A 20344-nucleotide genomic window follows, 5' to 3' on the forward strand; every position below is an offset into this window, starting at 1 on the left:
GGGGGAAAAAAGCCCTTCTGAACACGTATCCCAATGTCCTTCCATTGTTACAGACTAGCAACTCATTCATAATGTAGAGAGGTGCCTGAAGTAGTGCGATTGAGTGATTTGTCTATGGTTTCTTGGCAAAAGTCAAAATGTCAGAGAAATGACTTGGCCCCAGAACTCCCAGACTTTAAAGCTAGCTAGCTCTCACTTCACTATGGAACACTGCTTCTTACTGTATACTGTGTTTTGATTAATCATGATTTTCTATAACAAAGGAAAGTGAAGCAATGAATAAAATTATAAATCCTTTCATATCATGAGTTTTTCTTATATTTGTTCATTCTACATATTAGTAATTCTCCTACATATATACATTCTTCATGTATTTTCTAACCACAAATATTGAATATGTTATATTTGTACTGTGCATAGTTATGGAATATTAATGAAGAAAATGAAGCAAACCAACAGAATTATTAAAAAAAATTTTTCACACATGTCTATTATATAGTATTAAAATGTATTATGTGCAAAATCCATTCTTTATCATTTACATAAGGGAATACAACACAATGTGTTGGGGGTTTCAGATATGTGACAAAACCAATGCAAAAAAAACCACAAACAAACAAAAAAAAAAAGATACAGATCCTTCCAAGTAAGGGATAACTACACATCTTTACATGTAGCAGAGCTGTGTTCTTGTAATTGCCTGGATTTATCCACTGACAGAAGAACCATAATTTACTAGCACTCTTAAACAGGTCTTAACAATCCCATGTAAATTTAATTTCAATGTACATTTCTGTAATTAAAAGGCATTTTTCAATGGCTTTCTGGATAGCCCTTTCTCCCTAAACAGCATCAATCATTACACATCCTTGTTTTTAATTCAGAACAGTCTGATGCTGTTAGCTTTGATTTATTGAGAGAGGGTATTAGTGTTATCATTGATTTTCTTGGTTGGTTTTTGAAGACTTTATGAAAGTAAATCACATTCGAGACAGATATTGCCAAATCACAATGCATATTTACAGTACTTTAAGCAGACGTGATTCCTTCCATCTCCTCCCCCCACATTCTGTAAAAAGTCTGAACCAGCAGACTAACATTCATTCCTAGGTCATGTTCTATACATTCTCCCTCTTCCTTTCTCTACATTCAGTTCTTCCATTATTCCCAGCATCATTTGTTGATTAAAAAAAACGAAAACAAAATACATTGTGCATGAACAAAACTCAAGATAACAGTACATCAGACTTATCTACATGCATTGAGGCCAGTGTCAGTGATACAAGTTTTTAAACCCAGCAGTCTCTCATTTAAAAAATTGTCCAAATGTCCAGTTACAGAAAAGAGGGATTTCTTAATGCCATACTCTAAAACCAGCAAGAGATTTATTTTTGTATATTAAATGTTAAAAATCACATGCATAATTATAGAATATTTTATAGTTACAAAAATATTTTAAAAACCAACCCTGACAGTTTACCTGCAACTGCTATAAAAATTTCTATGAAATATAAAAACAGAGGCTTTTTATAAAAAAAAAAAAAAAATTAGTTGTAGGAAAGGATGATGCAACCATCCATAGAACTGTGAGTTAATTGATGCACTGCATCGGACAGTCTTGTCAAACACCTGCTGGTGAAATCAAGAGAATACTAGCCTAAACAAGTTTGTCCAGCATATATACATATGCTTAAATCAAAATAAACCTGTCTAAAGGGTAGATAGAAAATAGACCTTAGGATGCTGTAATAATCAAGTGTCTGAAGGACACTGAAGGAGAAATCCTAACATTCCAAGAAATTCAGCTTGCTTTGCTTGGACACAGTTGGCTGAAGGTAATCACAGCCACTCTTGCTATATGCATATTCATAATAAGCACTACTCACAGCTTGGCCATTGAGCAAAGAAGCCTGCCTTTTTCAACCTTAGGTACGTGGCTGCCAAGAAAGTGACACTCCCAACAATAGCTCCTGTGTATTACTGGGAAGAACCCAGTGCCTCTCTATGACGTGGAGATGTTTTCTTCTTCATTGTTGGGGAAAATGACTCCATATGGATCACTCTTGATTCTCTTGTAGACAAAATGGAAGACGTGAGGTTGTGGCCGACTGTGCAGTTCAGCCTTGATTTTCTGGGGGTAAGTGTCTTCTGCCAGCTGTTGCCAAGTTTCGTCAACAAAAAGAAAGAGGCTGTATTCCTCAGGGTCCTCTACTTTAAACTTTTCAGCACAGAGTTGACACACATCCTCAGTAGTAATATAGGGCCTCACCAATAAGGTCTTTCCTGTGCAACCACTGTTAACCTCTTGGAAGGCAACTCTGAGGTAATTCTGTAGCATGAAAAAACACATAACCAGAAACAAAATCAGCACATAGAATACTGATAGCCCATTTTCTTGGTTCAAATTGTATGAAGCAGTCGTTAATTATAAGACTAAACTACATTATGGGATGTGAGTGAAATGAATTTGAATTTGCCAAGATGTGCCTGAGACATTGATGTAAAGGGCTAGAACTGAGCAATGCACTTGGATGATGAAGCACGTGAGACTAATTGCCAATTGGACGGTTCCCTATTAACTTGTTTAAGGTTGACCCTCCCCAGCTGTTCTGTGCTGACTTGATTGGTGGGACAAAGAGGGGGAAGTGACGTGTGTGGGAGGAGCAAGAGAAACTTGGGTGGTGGAACTCAAGCTCACTTGCACTCGTGACCGGGCGTTGGAGGCGAAGGTAAAGATCTAGAATAAAGACGTTTAGTGATCCTGACTCTTGCTGATTTCTGGAAAGATAGAGTTCCAGCATTTGGCGCCCAACGTGGGGCTGGCACCCTACTTCCACCGAAGTCCTCCTGTGACCAGGAGATTAGGTGAGTATTCTAATAGAAATAAGGAACTTACCTTGTTAAGGACTAAATCAGCAATCTCTAGTAACTGAGATGGGGCAGATGTTAGGTAAATCCTGGGCCTCAGCTGACCCTGCTCCAACCCCAGCCCCTGCCTCATCTAGCAATGCTATAGAGGATATAATTAAGATAATTGATGAGAAAAGTTTACTTGTTCCCATCCCACAAATGAATAATCTCATACACTCATTGATTCGCACGTCCCCTTGGTTCTTAAATGAAGAAAAACTACGTATAGATAAATGGAAGCTAGTGGGACTTGAAATGAAAGAATTTTACTCAAAAAATGGGAATTGTCAAATTTTCCCAGAGGTATTTTACCTATACAACTTGATTCTATTAGACTTAAGCTATCAAGAAGAGTTTAGAAGAAGGAAGAGTTCTAAAAAGGCTCAGAGAAGGAAGCGTGAGGAACAAAAGATAGAAGATAGGCAAACTCAGGACATTGCCAGAGGGCAAGGGGATTTGAATGAGGAATCTGAGGGTGTAGACTCTGATTGTCCTGAAGAAATTTCAACCCCACCTAGAGAGCAGATTATTGATCAGCCCACATCCACTCCACCTTCAGGGACGGAGGGAGGAGGAGTAGTAGGAGGGGCGGTGACCTCATCAGCGCCCCCCCCTCCTCCCACACAGAGCCCCCCCTCCCAACAACTGCCCACTCCTGTAACTAGATTAGAAAGAGGGCTTATTGAAGCAATTGAAAATGGAAAAGAAGTAGATAATGATTTCAAACTTCAAATTTTTCCCGTGATTCAACAGCGTAATTCTGCAGGTCAAGAGAGTAGAAGATATGCTCCTTTTAATATGGATGTCCTTAAAAACCTGAAAAAATCTTGCACTGTCTTTGGGGCTACATCAGATTATGTTAAAATGTTAATACACAATTTGGCTTATGAAACCTTAACCCCTAGTGACTGGAAAGTCATTGCAAAAGTGTGCTTAGAACCTGGACAAAATTTGTTGTGGCTTTCTGAATTTACTGAGCTCTGTAGAATTCAAGCCCAACAAAATAGTCAAAATGCAGCTAATACTTCCATCACCTATGACCTACTAATGGGTATAGGTTCTTATGCAGACGCTTTGGTACAGATTAATTACTCCATAACAGCATTTGAGCAAATTTCTGCTGCTGCTATCAAAGCATGGGCTTCTCTCCCCAGTAAAAACTACAAGGGTGAGACCTACACAAAAATTGTACAGGGACCAAATGAACCTTTTGCTGATTTTGTGGCACGTTTGCAGACAGCTGTCATACAGGCAAATGGTGAAAATGAAGTAACAGACACTTTGGTGAGGCAACTTGCTAGAGACAATGCCAATGAGGTTTGTAGAAGGATTATACTAGGACTACGTAAGGATGCTCCTTTAGAGGAGATCATAAGACGCTGTGCCGCAATGGGCACAAATACCTTTTATAGCCAGGCTATGGTGCAGACTTCCCAAGATCCCAACATGGGGAGACAGGATCCCTTTTGGCAAGGGGTTTCCCGAGAGACTCGTCAATGCTTTCAATGCAGTAAAGTAGGCCATTTGAAAGCTCAATGTTGGCACAGAGACAGAGTGAGGAGACAGGCTGGGAGAACAAGACCCAAAACCCCATGTCCAAAATGCAACAGAGGACTCCATTGGGCCTCAGCCAAGCACATACACCAAATGTCTGAACCTGCGGTTCCTCTCGTACTGAGCAGGATTACTATGGCGACAACCTATCGTCACGCTTAGGGGGGATTATGACTGAACGCCTCTAAGTCAGAATCCCCCCTAAGCGTGACGATAGGTTGTCGCCATAGTAATCCTGCTCAGTACGAGAGGAACCGCAGGTTCAGACATTTGGTGTATGTGCTTGGCTTTTCATCTCCCCTCCTGAGAAGTCAGGGGGGGCGTGATCACGTCCTTTTTGGGGTTCTCATCTCCCTGAAAAGTCAGGGATGGCGCGACCTCCTGTGGTCTAAAACAAAAGAAAGCGGGAGATGTAAAGGGCTAGAACTGAGCAATGCACTTGGATGATGAAGCACGTGAGACTAATTGCCAATTGGACGGTTCCCTATTAACTTGTTTAAGGTTGACCCTCCCCAGCTGTTCTGTGCTGACTTGATTGGTGGGACAAAGAGGGGGAAGTGACGTGTGTGGGAGGAGCAAGAGAAACTTGGGTGGTGGAACTCAAGCTCACTTGCACTCGTGACCGGGCGTTGGAGGCGAAGGTAAAGATCTAGAATAAAGACGTTTAGTGATCCTGACTCTTGCTGATTTCTGGAAAGATAGAGTTCCAGCACATTCCTTCTCCTAGTAAGCAGTGCTTTTTTGGAATTTCAGTGTCTGGATAGAGAAAATATTTCACTAGAAGGAAATAATTCTGGGAACAGTCAAGGCTTTAAGTCATGATTTTTTCATATCAAAATCTTAATTTACAAATAGAATCAGTAAATGCAGTGAGCCATTTCAAGGCTCTGTTTGACACTGACCTCCTTACTTATTGTTTGACAGATATTGTCCGATATTGTCAGATAACTGGTACCCAAATTATAGGCCCGAGAACCTATTCTTATGTTGCTGTTGCTTTTTTTTTTTTTTTTTTAATTTTGCTTCCTCAAATTCAAATGGGGATCTGAAGAAATACATTTTTACTTTTTGTATATTATGGCCTAAAGTACCATCTAAGGAACAAAGAAGATCAGTACTACTGTCAAAATGTCTCTTCACAATACACATGCATGCTCTTTTCACACTTACACCCAATGCTTTGTTTTCAATCCTCCCACACACATCAGCAATAATGATTATTGGCAAATTGTCAAACATAATTAGAGCTTTGAAACATCTCAACAAATTGAGCACATATTCTCTCTCCTTTGATTCTTATTACAAAATGTCTTTTAAATCCCCACTCCTACTATTAGTTTTTTTCAGCAGTGAATGCACACAAATCAAGTTTGGAGATTTAATACCACATTATCATATATTCGAAATTTATTTCAATTTTGTGTTTTGACAAATATTATTTACTAAACTAACATATATCCATATATGTGTGTGTATATATTTTTTATTAAAAATTTTTTTTTACCCCTTCAACTTCCTGGGATCCTAAGAGGGTATGAAATAAATTATTTCTAAATTTTCAAAACTGATTAATAGAATATAGACAAATATATTTTAAGAAAAATAAGCCTTCTGGGTACACACACACACACACACACACACACACACACACACACACACTTTTATAATTTTTATTGAAGGCAAATTATTATAGGATGGGGTATTGGGCTGTGGTGATTGGGAGCCTCCAGATGGCTACATATGTAATATAAACCAAGTCTGAAGAAGAAGACTATGTGGTTGATTCTACACAGCTGATGGTGCTTTTCACACAAGAAAAAAGAAAAATGCAATAAGCCTAGTTAGAAGCAATTTCTGCTGTATGCTATTATTAAATAGGATAACTTGGACAGGTAAGAATGGGGCAAAAGAACTAAATTTGCATCTCAGTTTTCACAAATTTCTAGTCCTGGGACTCTTTTTTTTTTTTTTTGGTGAGTCAGTTGGGGTCAAGTGACTAGTCCAAGATCACACACCTAGTGAGGGTTAAATGTTTGAAGTCACAGTTGAACTCAGGTCCCCCTGACTCCAGGGCTCTATTTATTATGCCATTTAGCTGCCATAAGTACTGGTACTTTAAATCTTAAAGCTTTCAATTTCAAAAAAAGAAAAAAAAAAAGCTTTCAATTTCTCAGTTATCACATCTGTAAAACCAGAACAATAACACTATAGCCTTGTTGTCAGGTTCAAATGAGATAACATTTGTGAGAGTTTTTTGAAAAATATATATCATGATCTAACACATACATGGCATGCCAAAGCATCTGTAAAGCTGGTCTTTGACTTGGACTTGAGTCTCACTTCTGATCAACACTAACTTTATGACTTGAGTGCCTCAAGTAATTAAGACTATAAATTACAGAGTTTGTGAACTTGCATCGGGCAAGGGGATTCCTTTATTAGTCATTTTCATCATCAGTCAAATTAGAGAGAAATTTAGAAAAAAATTTTACTATCACACAGGCCAATTGTTAACATAACAATTTAGTAACAGTTTAGAGGTTCTAAACTGTTTTTGTATTGAATTTTTTCCTTGCTGAGCAAGTTAAAAATAATCAGAATGTTCATTTTAAATCTAAAGCTTCAATCTGCAATCATATTTGGCTTTCCAAAGCTAAAGATTTTTTTTTTTTTTAAAAAGGTGAGCTCTTCAGTTTCTGTTTGATGAAGATATACAATTATTGGGAAGAAACAAATAATGTGAGTAGCAGTAAAGGCACGGAATACACATTGGGGGTGGAGGAAGAGGGAAGGAGCTGGGGAAAGGGAACTTTGCTCAATATCTCTGTTCTTCCCTTTTAAAGACATATGTCCTACTATATGTAATTCCAGGAAGATGAACATATTGCAAGATCTTGAGGATGTCTAAGTCATCAGACATTGGGAGCATTTCTTTTCATGACCCACAGGAGAAAAGACTCACAGCCTTCCTTTTCAAATTCACGTGCCTATTAAGAAATTTCCTAGAAGTTAATTTTGGTGTCAAGCTTGCTGATTGAGCCTATTAAAGGACAGCCAACTCTGATCAAAACTGAACTCTCAGCTATTTTAAGAGGGATGAAATGAAAAAAAGTGGGGCGATATGGCAGGGAAACAAATGGGCAAAATTTTTCCATTAAATTCTGATCCATTCCATGGTCAGGGGAACAGGGGTAAATATAAATGTCACCACCTGGGGGAATTTTAGAATTCAAACTAAATCTCAAAAATACAATTACCATGCGTACATTATGTCTACATCTGTATATCAAATTAAAATAAAATGTAGATTCTCCCCTTTCCTCTTCTTTTAATATTAATTATTCTCTTCCATTTTAATGGGAGATTACCAGTTTGTTGTTTATGTTTATGATAAAAATTTCTAAAGTATTCACAAAGCCCAGATACCAGTTTGTTCTTGATAATGGATGTCCTAAATTGGAGACAGTAAGAAAACCTGGGGAAGAAGGTATCACAGAAATTCCCTGTTGTATTTCCTATCATAGCTGCTACCACAGCTGTTACTTCCCCAACATCACCCACACATCAGGAAACTAGTCTAAGGTGCTGGAAGGTAAGATGAGCAATCATAGCCTGCTGCCAGCTCAAAGGGATGGGACAGCAATAGGACTAAGTTTTGGTACTGACACCTTCAGAGACCCATTCCCTCCCTCTCGGAGAGCTTGCTCTTCAGCTAGCCCCCCAAGTGAACCAAATTCTGTCTTAGCTTGACTTAATTTTTAAGTGGAACAAATCCAGTATTTTATTTTTAACAAAGAAGGAAAGAGAGAAGCGAAACTCAAGCAGAGAGGATAACTTAAAATACTTCTTCCTTCTTGGGCATTTCAACAAAAGCCGGAAACACATGGAATTTAATTTCCAGTGTACTGTGTGAGCCAAGTCCTGATTTAACACAACCACTTCCTAGTAGGTCAAAAAAAGAGACAGGTGGCGCAGTGGGTAGAGCACCAGCCCTGAAGAACCCAAGTTCTAATCTGGTCCCAGACACTTAACACTTCCTGGCTGTGTGACCCTGGGCAAGTCACTTAACCCTAATTGCCTCAGTAAAAAAAAAAAGAAAAGAAAAGAAAAAAAAGGAGAGAGAGAGAAAAATAAGCAATGTATTTTCCTTCGTCATCAGCCCCATACCTGAAAATCATCAACAGATGGGATGGTTCTATTAGTTGTTCTCCGTTTATGCCACTGCCTAAGAGTGTCTCTGGTCTCTGAGCTTAGCAGGCGAGCTGCTTGTTCCTCCTGGAAATTCTTTATTAAGGAAAGTGCTCCATAAGCACTGGTCAAGTAATAGCCTCCTGTAAAAGACAGCAATGAATGATTTTTCAAAAGAGACCTTGGTAATGGAATGATTCAAGTTTTTCTATGATAAAAATACATAAACTGCAATCAAAACAAGATCCCTTCTGCCATTTCTTTAACAATAACCTTTTTATTCACATAAATGGAATATACAGGAGCTTGTTTCACAAAGAAATTGCCTAACAGAATTACTACTGACCACGCATTTCTTTTGGTCACATGAGCCCGTTTTGGAAATAGAAATGATAATTTATTCACCAGTTGTGGAATCATATTCTCAGAGTTGGAAGTAGCTAAAGAAGTCACTTGGTCTAACCTGAACTCAATGGGTCTACAGAAATTCCCAATACAATTTTAAGTTTAATCTGTATGACTGTGTTCTCTCCATTATTAAGTCTAAAAATCAACAAAGCAATAAATTAACCCTTGATTTGTGATATTTGCTGATTTCTTTGGTCTGTGTTCACATTGAAAGATCTAGTTGAAGCTGGTTCTAGCAGACCTCTGCCAAGATCTGATCTTAGAATCACAACAGGGTTAAGGTGTTCTTTTAACTCTGTATCTTCTTAGGTTCTATCAGGATGCTCTGCCTGTTCAATGTACTGTTATGTTAAGTTCAGTGCTATGTTTTTTTGTTTGTTTGTTTGTTTTTGATCAGTAGGTATTTAATGAAAAATGTGCTGCATCTCACATAATTGATATATTGCTTGCCTTCTCAAGAAATGGAGGGAAAGAATAGATGGGAGGGAGATAATTTGGAACTCAAATTTTTAAAAATGAATGTTAAAAAATGTAATTGGGAAATATTTCATGAAATAAATAAAAGTCTTCTTCCCCTGAATTAACTCCAGACTTCCCTATTCTGGTGATAGCCCCATTATTATAGTAACCCAGGCTCAAAACCTCAGCTATTTTTAAGGTCTTTCTTTCTTGTTTCCTTCCCACTCACACCTAATTTGGTCATCAAATCCCATCAATTCTGCCTCCAGAAGCTTTCTCAAAGCTATCCTTTCTTTTCGGTTCCCATTTCCCACTACCCTATTATATGCTATCATAATCTATTTCTTGACAATGGTCTTCCTGGCTCCATTATCTACAACCTCCAGCTTTATCTTACATATTTCAGATTCATCTTCCCAAAGACACATTAGATTGTCCTGTTCAAAATCTCTCTAGTTCTCAGTTATCTGCCAAATGAAATTATTTGTACTTTGCAAATGTACTACCCTTCAAGAACCTCCATTGGAGGCAGTGGATTTGGAGTCAGGCAACCTGGAGTCAGGGTTCAAATTCCAGCTTGACTACTGTCTGTTACCTTCACGACTTTGGTAAGCTACTTAAACTTCCTGAGTCTATTTCCTAATTTCTAAAATGAAGAGATGAGATGATCTCTAAGGTTTCTTCTTGTTCCTGCCTTGTACAGGAAATGTTTCCAGATCCACACTAATTCAAGTACCTTCCTCCTGCTGATTATTTCCAATTCATTTTGTATAAAGCTTGTTTGTGCATAGTTTATTTGATGTTTCCCCCATTAGATTGTAAGCTCTTTAAGGTCTATCATTTAAGAACTGTCATTTGCCTTTCTTTGCATCCCCAGTGCCTAGTACAAAATAGGCTCTCTGTCAAAATAGGGTCTCTGGTTACTATGTGGCTCTGACCTACAATCCCACCATTTTATTTTCTATTCCCTTGTATATACGCTGTGTCCTAATCATATTCCTTAAGCAAACTTTCCTGCTTGCCTTTGTTATTCCCTAAAACCTTACCATACTCCTCATTTCTTCTCTGCCTGCCCATCAAAACATTTCCCCTTCTCAAGTCCCAACTGAAATGTCACCTCTTCCATGAAGTCATTTCTGATCCTCTGCGCTAGAAGTAATTTCTCATTCCTCTGAAATCTTGCAATACCATGCATTTTTTTGGTATTACATCCTGCCTTGTATCGGGGTTTATTTGTTTGTTTTTGTGGGGGGAGTACACACTTTGCCTTCATACATCACTTTTGTGTAACAGTCTAAAGTTTATAGCAATTCTACATCTTATTTTCACCACTGAGTTGAAAGATCTTTGAAGTTGGGAATTTAAATATTTTTCTTCTCCCTCCACTCTCCATAATCTAGCACAGTGTCATCCACAAGTGATGCTTTTATAAATGCAACATCAGAGTTGAGCTTTATCTCCTAAAGTAACTAGCACATAGTAACTGCTCCATGAACAATGGGTGAATTAGAAGGACCACATAGTACAGGAAGTCTTAGGAATCCAAAAGATGAAGAAATATATGAATTTGGGCTATAATAACCAGAAAAGCTTTTGTGGAGAGGGTAAAAATTGAACTAGATCTTGGTGGGGAATTAGATTTTGGGGAGGTCATCAGGGTAGAGAACTTTTCTTACAAAAAATTATTTGGTTTTTTTTAAACTTCAAAACATATATTTGAGATGTAAAGAAAGATAATATAATATAAATAAACTAAATTTATTTAGCTTAAAAACAAGCGGTATAATTTCAGCAAAACTACTACCCTGACATTAGAATTCATTTAAAAGGGATTTTTTACATGACATTTTTTCAATAAAAGTTAAGATATGCTTAGTCAGCAGCAAAGAATTGTAGTCTCTGCCCAACGAACTAATGAAAGGTTTAACCTAGCAATATAAAGTTTAGGATGAGTAATTCATGACCAGTGGTCAGAAGCCTTGAGCTCAAGGCTCTACTTTAAAGGAAACCTTGCTGTCTGCATTGGCTTCAACTAACTGCTCCTATACTTTTACCAATATGAATGAGACAGCACAAGGGAGGGTAGCAAAAAGGTAGGAAGATAATTAAATATTGCCAGGAGAAAATATGGGAGAGACAGACCCCCAAATGAACAGGATAAACTTTAGTAAAAGTATCCTCCACTTTTCTTTTTTTTTTCCCCCCAATTACTTTAACCTCCAATTTGAATACAGGAAAACAAATAAAAGATATAAATGTTCTTTAAAAAGAGAATGGCAATTTTCTTAAGTCCGTTTTTATCTTTTCCTACACCCCAACTACACAAGAATCTCACTTGCCAAACAAACATTGAGAGCTACTCACTCCATACCCCTTAATTTGCATTGTATTATAACAATGAAAGTGGCAGAAGAAAGGAAATGAAACCATAGAAATTATTGTCTATTTCTTTTAATCCCTAGAGACAAATCCACATGGCTTTTTCCTGTCCAAATAGGGAGGTCAAGATAAAAATAGTGATGGGGAAATGTCTTCATCACTCACCACTGAATTTCTGATTTCAAAGTTATAAGTGCTATTTAGAGTTGGGAGAAACAGGTGAAAGCCAGGTCAAGAGGAAGAAAAAAAAATCATTATTAGCTGGATCTCTGGTGGGACAGGAAATAAAGACATTTATTACTAAGCCTGAAACACTACAGGATGACTTCTGATTCTCATCCTACTCTTAGGGTTAGCTATGGGTGAAGTGAAATAATTAGAAGGATGTAGGAAGGAAGGAATCCTACAGAAGCCAAAAATCAAAAGCTATTTTCTAGCTACACCTGCTTGAATTGTGATTGTGTTTTGGAGAGTGGGAAGAGTGATCACAAAAATGGCTGTTGGCCATTTTGGGCCTGGTCTATTTTCAGTAGCCCTTGAAGGTTGAGTGTTGGTGTTACACATTTCCTGACTGCTGTGAAAGAATGTCACCTTCTTTCCTTAACTAATCCATAATAAACCTCATTACAAATAAAATCCTTTTAAAAACCACAGAGAACACTGTATGGTTCTGAGTTACATGTACAGAACTGAAATGGTTGGGACAGGAAAAGTTCCTACCCAATTTCTGATCACTTACTACAATGCCTTTAAGTTTCAAATGGTCCCTGTTTTAATTGTAAGATATCTTATCAGTGTACAAGTGGGAATCCAGTTCTGTTGATAGGGTGAAGGGAGTATAGGAAAAGAAATTAATTGGCTCTTCATTTCTTCACAAACCCACCGGAAATATTTCTCCTGATAGAAATAAGTGATTTCCTCTAAAGCAAAGGTTCTTAACCTGGGATATGTGAATGTGTTTTAAAAAAATATTTTGATAGTTCTATTTCACTATAATTGGTTTGCTTTATAATACTATGTATTTTATTTTAGACATTTAAAAACATAAAAAAGTATTGTAAAATATATATATATAGGCTTCAGATTAATAAAAGGGTTCATGAAAAAAAAAAATACTTGTGCACTAAAAGATGATCCTAATTTTTTCCTCATCTCAAACTCTTTCATTGGCTGATTTTCTGTGGATTATTTTTTCTAAAAACAAAATATAGTAAGTTATCATGACTTAAGGAGCATTCCAAATGTTTTCATGAACAAGTTTTTACCTTCTCCATGCAACAATGATGGATCTAACAACTCCATCATGTACTCAATTTCTGTATCCAGTTCAAGCATGTCACATTGTGCTATTACATAGGTCAACACTGGCAAGAAGTCATCTGCACCATACATCCTCCCTAGGATAAAGAAGGAAGACAAAGAGAAAATCATTGCTAACGGTCATTTTTTCCCTCTCAAAATGTATATGCTGTATACTGCTTTTAATAGGCTAATGTCATTTTGGGAAAAGATACCATTTATGTATGTGGTGGTGGGTTTGTTTCTAAAATTCTCCAGGACTATTACATCCACACACATATCCCCTTCCCCACATATCCCCCAACACACACACACACACACACACGCATGCATAATGCACACACGCATGCATAATGTACACACATAGTCCATATTCCTATCATCTTCTATTGCAATCCCATACCACAAGTTTCTCCATGAATTTCTACAAATGAATAAAAAAAAATAAAAATGCGTTTTCCCCTTCTAGGAATCTCAATTGAAATTCAGTTTTCTGGACTAATTTAATTCTCTCAAAGAGAATATTTTCTATGATAGAAAACATAATTGAAGGCACTTTCTGTATATAAAAGAGGGTTCTATTTCTGTGGGCTCAGACATTTTCAATAGTGCCTTGAACACAGTTAAATATTACATAAATATGTTAAATTAAAGAGAACCAAAGAGTGATCTAAATCAACTCCCACATTTTAAAGATGAGAAAACCAAAGCTCAAGGTTACAAAGTTACAAATGGCAGAATATGGATCTGAATCCATTCTGACTCCAAATACACTGTTCCTTCTAATGCACCAATATGCCTTTGTTTATACATTTGATTTGAATCTTATCATTCTTTTCTTTAGAAGATCTCATATCACAAAATTTTATTAATATCTAATACTAGAGAGACATTTTGGTGTAGTAGATGGGGTGGTTTGATAGTACTGATCTTCCTTTTCCTCCTCTATACTCTTTCCTTGACTTTTATGACATGACTTTTTTTTCCCGATTTTCTTCATACCTAATTTATCTGTCTCTTTTAAGAGAACATCATTCATTTACCATCTCATAAGTGTGTGTTCCCTGCCCTTCATGCTGAATTCTTAACTCTTTTCTGTATATTTTCTCTCTTGACAATGGCATATGCTCTGATGCATTCAATAGTAATTGAATGATGGCTCCCAAATCTATATATCTATAATGCTAACTGTCTGCTGGACATCTATAACTGTATGTTCTATCAGCTTTCCCACACTAACTTGTCTTAAAATGGACTTTTCATTTTCCTCCCCTAATCTCATCTTCTTTCAAACCACTAGCATTCCAGTGACATAGATTTGTAACCTCAGAACAACCCCTTTCTCTCATTCCTCATATTCAATCAGTTGTCAAGTCTTTCCCCTTTTGTCTCTAAAACACCTCTCCTATTCATTTCTTTTTCTTTTCTCACTTCCGAGGCTATCACCTTAGTTTAGGTTCAGATTATCCCTTTCTTGGTCTTTTGATTTCACTGACAATAAGATGATCAAGTCTTCCTAAGTCATAGATCTGATCATATTATTCCTCTGCTAAAACCAAATCAAGCCCTTAAATGCATCTGTATTGCCTAGAGTATAAAATGCAGACTCCTCAAATTGGTGTTTTAGATTCTCTATAATCTGAATAGAATCTACCTTTTCCAGCTTTTTTATTTCCTTCCACCAACCAAACTGGTTGATCTAAGAGTCAGGAAGACTTGGATTCAAATTACATATAGGATACTTACTAGTTGTGTGATTATATTAAAATTACTTCACCTCTCTAAGTCTAAAGTACCTCCTTATGAGTCTTGAGGCTGGAAGAACTGAGTTCAAATCCAGCCTCAGATGCCTACTAACTGTGATCCTGGGGAAGTCAGTTAACCTCTGTTTGCCTCATATGTTTTCTCATATATAAAATGGTAAAGATAATAGCACCTATCTCCCAGAGTAGTTATGAAGATCATATGAGACCCCTGTAAATCATTTAACAATACCTCCATGACTAACAAAAGCTATTCTCCATGACTAAAATACACTCTTCCCTAGTCAAATTGAACTGTTAAGTCTCCACAATTAAAAAACTTCTTCCTTTAAGGCTAGCTCAAATTCCTCATCTGTATGCTTTCTGATTGTTACAGTACCTACCTTGCTATATACTTCCCCTGTTCCTTCTGCTTAAAGCAACTTCACTATGTAGGAGTTTAAAATGATATTCAGAATGATGTGATGTATATAATTGGAGAGACATGGCTTTCTTTATTCATCTTTACTAATAAGTTAAATGAAATGTGGCTGTTTCTAGGCCCAAAGTATTGGAAAATTTTTTTTTTCATTTTTCCAACTTTGTATTCAGAGAAGATATCTAGTTATTTTACCACAAAGAGAATCAGCCAAGAAACAAATGTTTCAGGTTCTTTCCCTCAAGTTCATTATTTCCTATGAAATATATCTGTAGCTCATTTCTATGAATAGCAAGATACATGATTTTTAATAATTTTTTTTAAATGCTCATTCAACAAAACCTTTTAATAAGGCACATTTTGGAAATGATGTTGCTTTGATCTCTGGATAGTCCTCACCTGAGTTATTCTCCATGACTGTGTAAATTAGTTTACAGACTCTCAGCAACAGCATGACTTTCTTTTCAGGAGAATACATCTTCTGCATGGTCATGAATTTGACCTTGATCTTTTCAACATCCACAAAATCTGGAGTTGGAGCAAACACACCCAGGTCCTGAGGGCTCCTCTGTCTGACCAGCTGCAGGTTCTCTTTTAACTGTTTCCATGAGCCATCAGCAGTATGGAAATCTTTCAGCATGGCTTCAACATGGCTCTTCAAAGGTTTCAAAATACATTTGTGCATGGCTTTCTCCAACACGACATCTGTAGAAGGAAATGCAAAGAGAAAATCAGTTACACAGTTTTTAAATGTCTCAAAAAGGGATGACACATAAGACTCTAACAAGGAAAGTAGAAACTTTTCCCATTAACAGGTAGGGACTAAACAATTTTATATGATATTTGTTAGTAGACTAACAGGAGGCTACAGGCTCACATAGCTGTTAAGTGTCTAAGACCAAATGTGAGTTTGGCTCTCCTGACTCTAGTGCTAGTATTCTCTATCCATTTTGACACCCATATATATATATATATATATTTTTTTTTTTTTTTTTTCAGAGTAAAATGAAGGATGAAAATAGATGCATTTGGACCTTGCATTATACTATATGCATATAAGATAAAGATATGTTTGGGTGGGGTGTATTCTGTTTACAGCTAATCACAAACTGATAATTTTTTTGTCTTCTCTCATGAACTTCTCAGAGTTCATGCATATCCCATAACTTCACATAGTACTTTTTTCACAATCTCATTAATGCAATATAACTGTATTTACTATTAAGACTATAAAAATCATATGGTACTATTTGGATAACTATTCATATAGTTATAACATTGCTTATTTGGAAAAAACTGTACCCTATCCATGAAACTTTTTAACAACAGATTATGACCATAAAATAATGCTCTCATTCAGGCAGCAGAATGATAGTATTAAAACCACAGATAATTAGAAGAGGAAACCTATATATTATTAAAAAAAGTAGCTTGAAGAAAAAATAAAGAGAGAGATGTCATCATAACAAGTCATTTGTCAATTTCTACAATTCTCCCTCTAAAACATCTCTATTCATCCATCTCCTCCTCAGTCTCAGTGCTTATTATCACTAGGCAGCCACCCTCGTGGTATCTCTGCTTCCACTTTTCCCCCACACCAATTCAACCTTTTTTTTTTTTTTTGGCTATATAAAGCCCTTGATAAATCTAGCTCCGGCCAGTTTTCCATGCTTATTTCATGTTATCTCACTTCATACACTTTGTGTTCTAGCTAAACTTCCCTAAACTTGCTTTTTTCATCTCCCACTGCTATGCCTTAAATGCTTTCATTCTTCCTATCTGCCTCATGTAATCCTAATTCAAGGTAACTGGGGTCAAGTGACTTGCCCAGGTTCACACAGCTAATAAGTGTTTTGTGTCTGAAATTGGATTTGAACTCAGGTTCTCTTGACTGCAGGGTCGGTGCTCTATCCTCTGTGCCTTTTAGCTACCTAATCCTAACTCTTTTTAGGGTTCAAGTGCATAAATTCTTCTAAGTCTAAAAGGACTTAGGGAAACAGATACAAGCAGCCTCAGTTGTTAGCCCTTCTTCTCCTTAACTACAAGAGGAAAAATCAAAATACTGTGGCTACATCCTTTTTGTACTTACTTGTGTTTTCCCTTAATAGCATGTATCATCCTTGCTGACAGGACTGTTTATTTCCTAGCTCATGCAGTGTCCAGCATAGTACCTGACAAGCATAGTAGGTCCTTGATGATGTAAACTGAGTAAGAATGGGGAAAAGGAAAGAACCCTTGACTTTTTAATCAGAGAAGAATTGAAGTTTGAATTCTAGGTCAAGAATCTGAATTGGTCCAATTTGCCTAATCTTTCTGAGTTTAGGTTTTCCAAATCTGTAAGATAAGGGATGAGAAGACCAGTGCTGCAAAATTTCAGAGTTGTTGTGAAGACCAGATGAGATGTGTAAAAGAGAAAAACAGGCAAGAGCATAAGGAAAGGCCCCAAATAATATTTTTCTTAAATTCTCTCCTCTTGAAAGCACAAGGTCTTACACTTAATTTTTTTTTTCTTACTCCAATATCCTGACACCAACATTTGCATATTGGTCCAAAAACCCAAAGTTTTTCTTAGGGGGGAAATATTAAACTACAGAGATGGGACTTAATCAACTGGACTGATAAAGAAAGATTACAGATTAACATATGGTTTGGTGAAATAAACTAATAAAAGGTTAATCTAGGAAACTGCCCCAATTTTTAAAGTAAAGACACTGACCACAGTTACTTTTTATTTAAGTCCTAATGGAGGCTTCTCTGAGTCTCCGGCTTACAATGAGAACACAAATTACTCTTTTTCTCCTTCCAATCTCAGATGATAACAACTTGAGAAAAATAAATCTGTATACTGTAAATCCTAGTATTTGACATTAAAGATAAGCAGTTATGATAACAAAAAAAACTTTCCTCCTGACTTTGTTAATGATCTATAGGTACTCCCAAGCAATCACTGGTACGACCTTTACTAATGTCACTTTTTCCTTCTGAGACTGTACTTACCACTTCTTATCACATCTTCCGATTTACTTGATAATAATTATTTTAACAAAAAGCTGAAATATATGGGATGAGGAAAAAGTCACCAAAGGGGTGAATAATAATATAACATTATCTTCCATAGTTAAGAGAAATTGCTTGTTTATAGTTTTAATGTTTACTCTCATAATGCTAATCATCTCACATGGTGTTCTGTCTTATTCACAATGTTACAAAGAAACTAATGGTTGTAACTTCACAGATATAAATAGATTAAATCTATAAAAAGAGAAACAAAAATAATTTGCTCTGGTTTGAGGCTGACTACACACTGGCTCTATATTAATTGTGGTTTTGTTTATCTTCAAAAAGGAATTGAAAATGTTTTGATAAATGACTGAAAGGCAGTCTAGTTTCCTGTCTTATTGCTGCTAGTTGTTTTTTGGTCACATGCTACTCTTTGTGACTCCCTTTTGGGGTTTTCTTGGCAAAGACACTGGAATGGTTTGCCATTTCCTTCTCCAGCTCATTTTACAGATGAGGAATTGAGGCAAACAGGGGTAAGTGACTGGCTTACACAGCCAGTATGTGTATGAGACTGGATTTGGACTCTGGTTCTGCCTCCAAGGCAGGTGTTCTATCCACTTACTGCTACAGCTTATACTGAAAAGCTATTCTGTGTTTCCTCAGAACTTCCTCTAATATCAGTGCTAATGCAGAGGACCCAAAAGATTGGCACTCATTTAGTATCTTTCAAGTTCCTTCTTTTCTAGAAGATAGGGGGTTATCTTCCTCTCCTCTGTAATTTAACAAAATTGGCTGTTTTCTTGAAAGCTGATGAACTGTCCTTTGTGTGTTTGGAGAACTGTCTACAAACACACATATATCCAGATCGATACATCTATATACATTTATACAGTTACATTTATACATATATATACACCCACATATACATATATATCCATCCCCAATAAAATATATCTATATCTACATCTCTACATCTCTCTATATAATATAGATATCTATATCTATATCTATATTTATGTCTATATCAATATATAAATAATCTTATTTGATCCTCGAAACAACCCTTAAAATAGGTATTGGGTATTATTATCACCATTTTATATATGAAGAAACTCATAAGTTTGAGAGGTTACCTCAATGACTAAAGTCATAATGCTAATAAGTTTCTTAGTTGGGATTTAAATTCACCTTTCTGAGTCCCAAATGCAACATTCAATCTGCCTATACAAGCTGCTTCCTGCTACACAATTAAGATGAAGAATATTGTTTCTTAAATAACCATTGTGGAAGTTCCTGTCCAGGCCTCTTTAATCATACTCTTTCCTAATTTCTCAAACAGAATTATAATAAAGGTTAGGTCTATGCATGTGGGGGCAAACATATAATTTTTCCTTCTTATCTCTTTTCTGTGCTTGAAGTAGAACTATAAAATAATGAGACTGACAGTCACAGGTCTTATTGCATTCTCAATCTCATTAGTCACCCCAGAAGTTCCAGGACTACTCTTTCTATACTACAAAGTCAATACATGATGAGCATCTAGTAAGGAAGGATACAAGTCTTATTGAACAGGTTCCATTTGCAAAGCCTTCCTTATTCTACTGAAGGGCCTGCTGGCCAACTGAAGATTTTCTCTTTCTTCAGACTGATACTAATGGTCATGATTCACAAATATTTTTGGTAGAGAGCAAAACCCTCTAGGTATGAATGAGATGGGAATGAAGACCATTCAACAACAATAGGACCTCAAACCTAACATTTGGAAACAATGCTGAACCCACAGGCAACCTGAAAATAATGTGATTCATATAGGGTGCTTTTAAAATAGATTTTTGGGGGCATCTTTGGCTTTTATGTTGTTTTTATTCCTCTCTGCTTCTCTCAACTCCTCTCAGAAAATTACCTCTTATAATTTTTTTAAAAATGTGAGGAAGATAAATTCCCACTTCTTCAAAGAAGGGACAGA

General features: G+C 36.5%; 1 protein-coding gene and 1 long non-coding RNA gene across 4 annotated transcripts in view; one reads left to right on the forward strand and one right to left on the reverse strand.

Annotated features, from left to right (window-relative positions):
* Positions 1 to 489: 489 nt before the first annotated feature.
* RIN2 (Ras and Rab interactor 2) overlaps positions 490 to 20344 on the reverse strand; it is a 233937-nt gene continuing 214082 nt past the window's right edge. For all 3 annotated transcript variants that reach the window (XM_074287754.1, XM_074287755.1, XM_074287756.1), the window contains 4 exons: positions 15778 to 16083; positions 13164 to 13295; positions 8632 to 8795; positions 490 to 2329 (listed from right to left, as the gene is read on the reverse strand). In XM_074287754.1, the coding sequence (XP_074143855.1) occupies positions 2003 to 2329; positions 8632 to 8795; positions 13164 to 13295; positions 15778 to 16083 (929 nt within the window). In that variant the 3' untranslated portion in view covers positions 490 to 2002. The remainder of the gene's footprint in view (positions 2330 to 8631; positions 8796 to 13163; positions 13296 to 15777; positions 16084 to 20344) is intronic.
* LOC141555132 (uncharacterized) lies at positions 2505 to 8227 on the forward strand. Its single transcript, XR_012486081.1, has 3 exons — positions 2505 to 2865; positions 7145 to 7203; positions 7336 to 8227. It is a non-coding gene; the product is annotated as an uncharacterized LOC141555132 (long non-coding RNA).

This window comes from Sminthopsis crassicaudata, chromosome 2 (genome assembly GCF_048593235.1).
Source record: "Sminthopsis crassicaudata isolate SCR6 chromosome 2, ASM4859323v1, whole genome shotgun sequence".
NCBI classification, from domain to species: domain Eukaryota; kingdom Metazoa; phylum Chordata; class Mammalia; order Dasyuromorphia; family Dasyuridae; genus Sminthopsis; species Sminthopsis crassicaudata.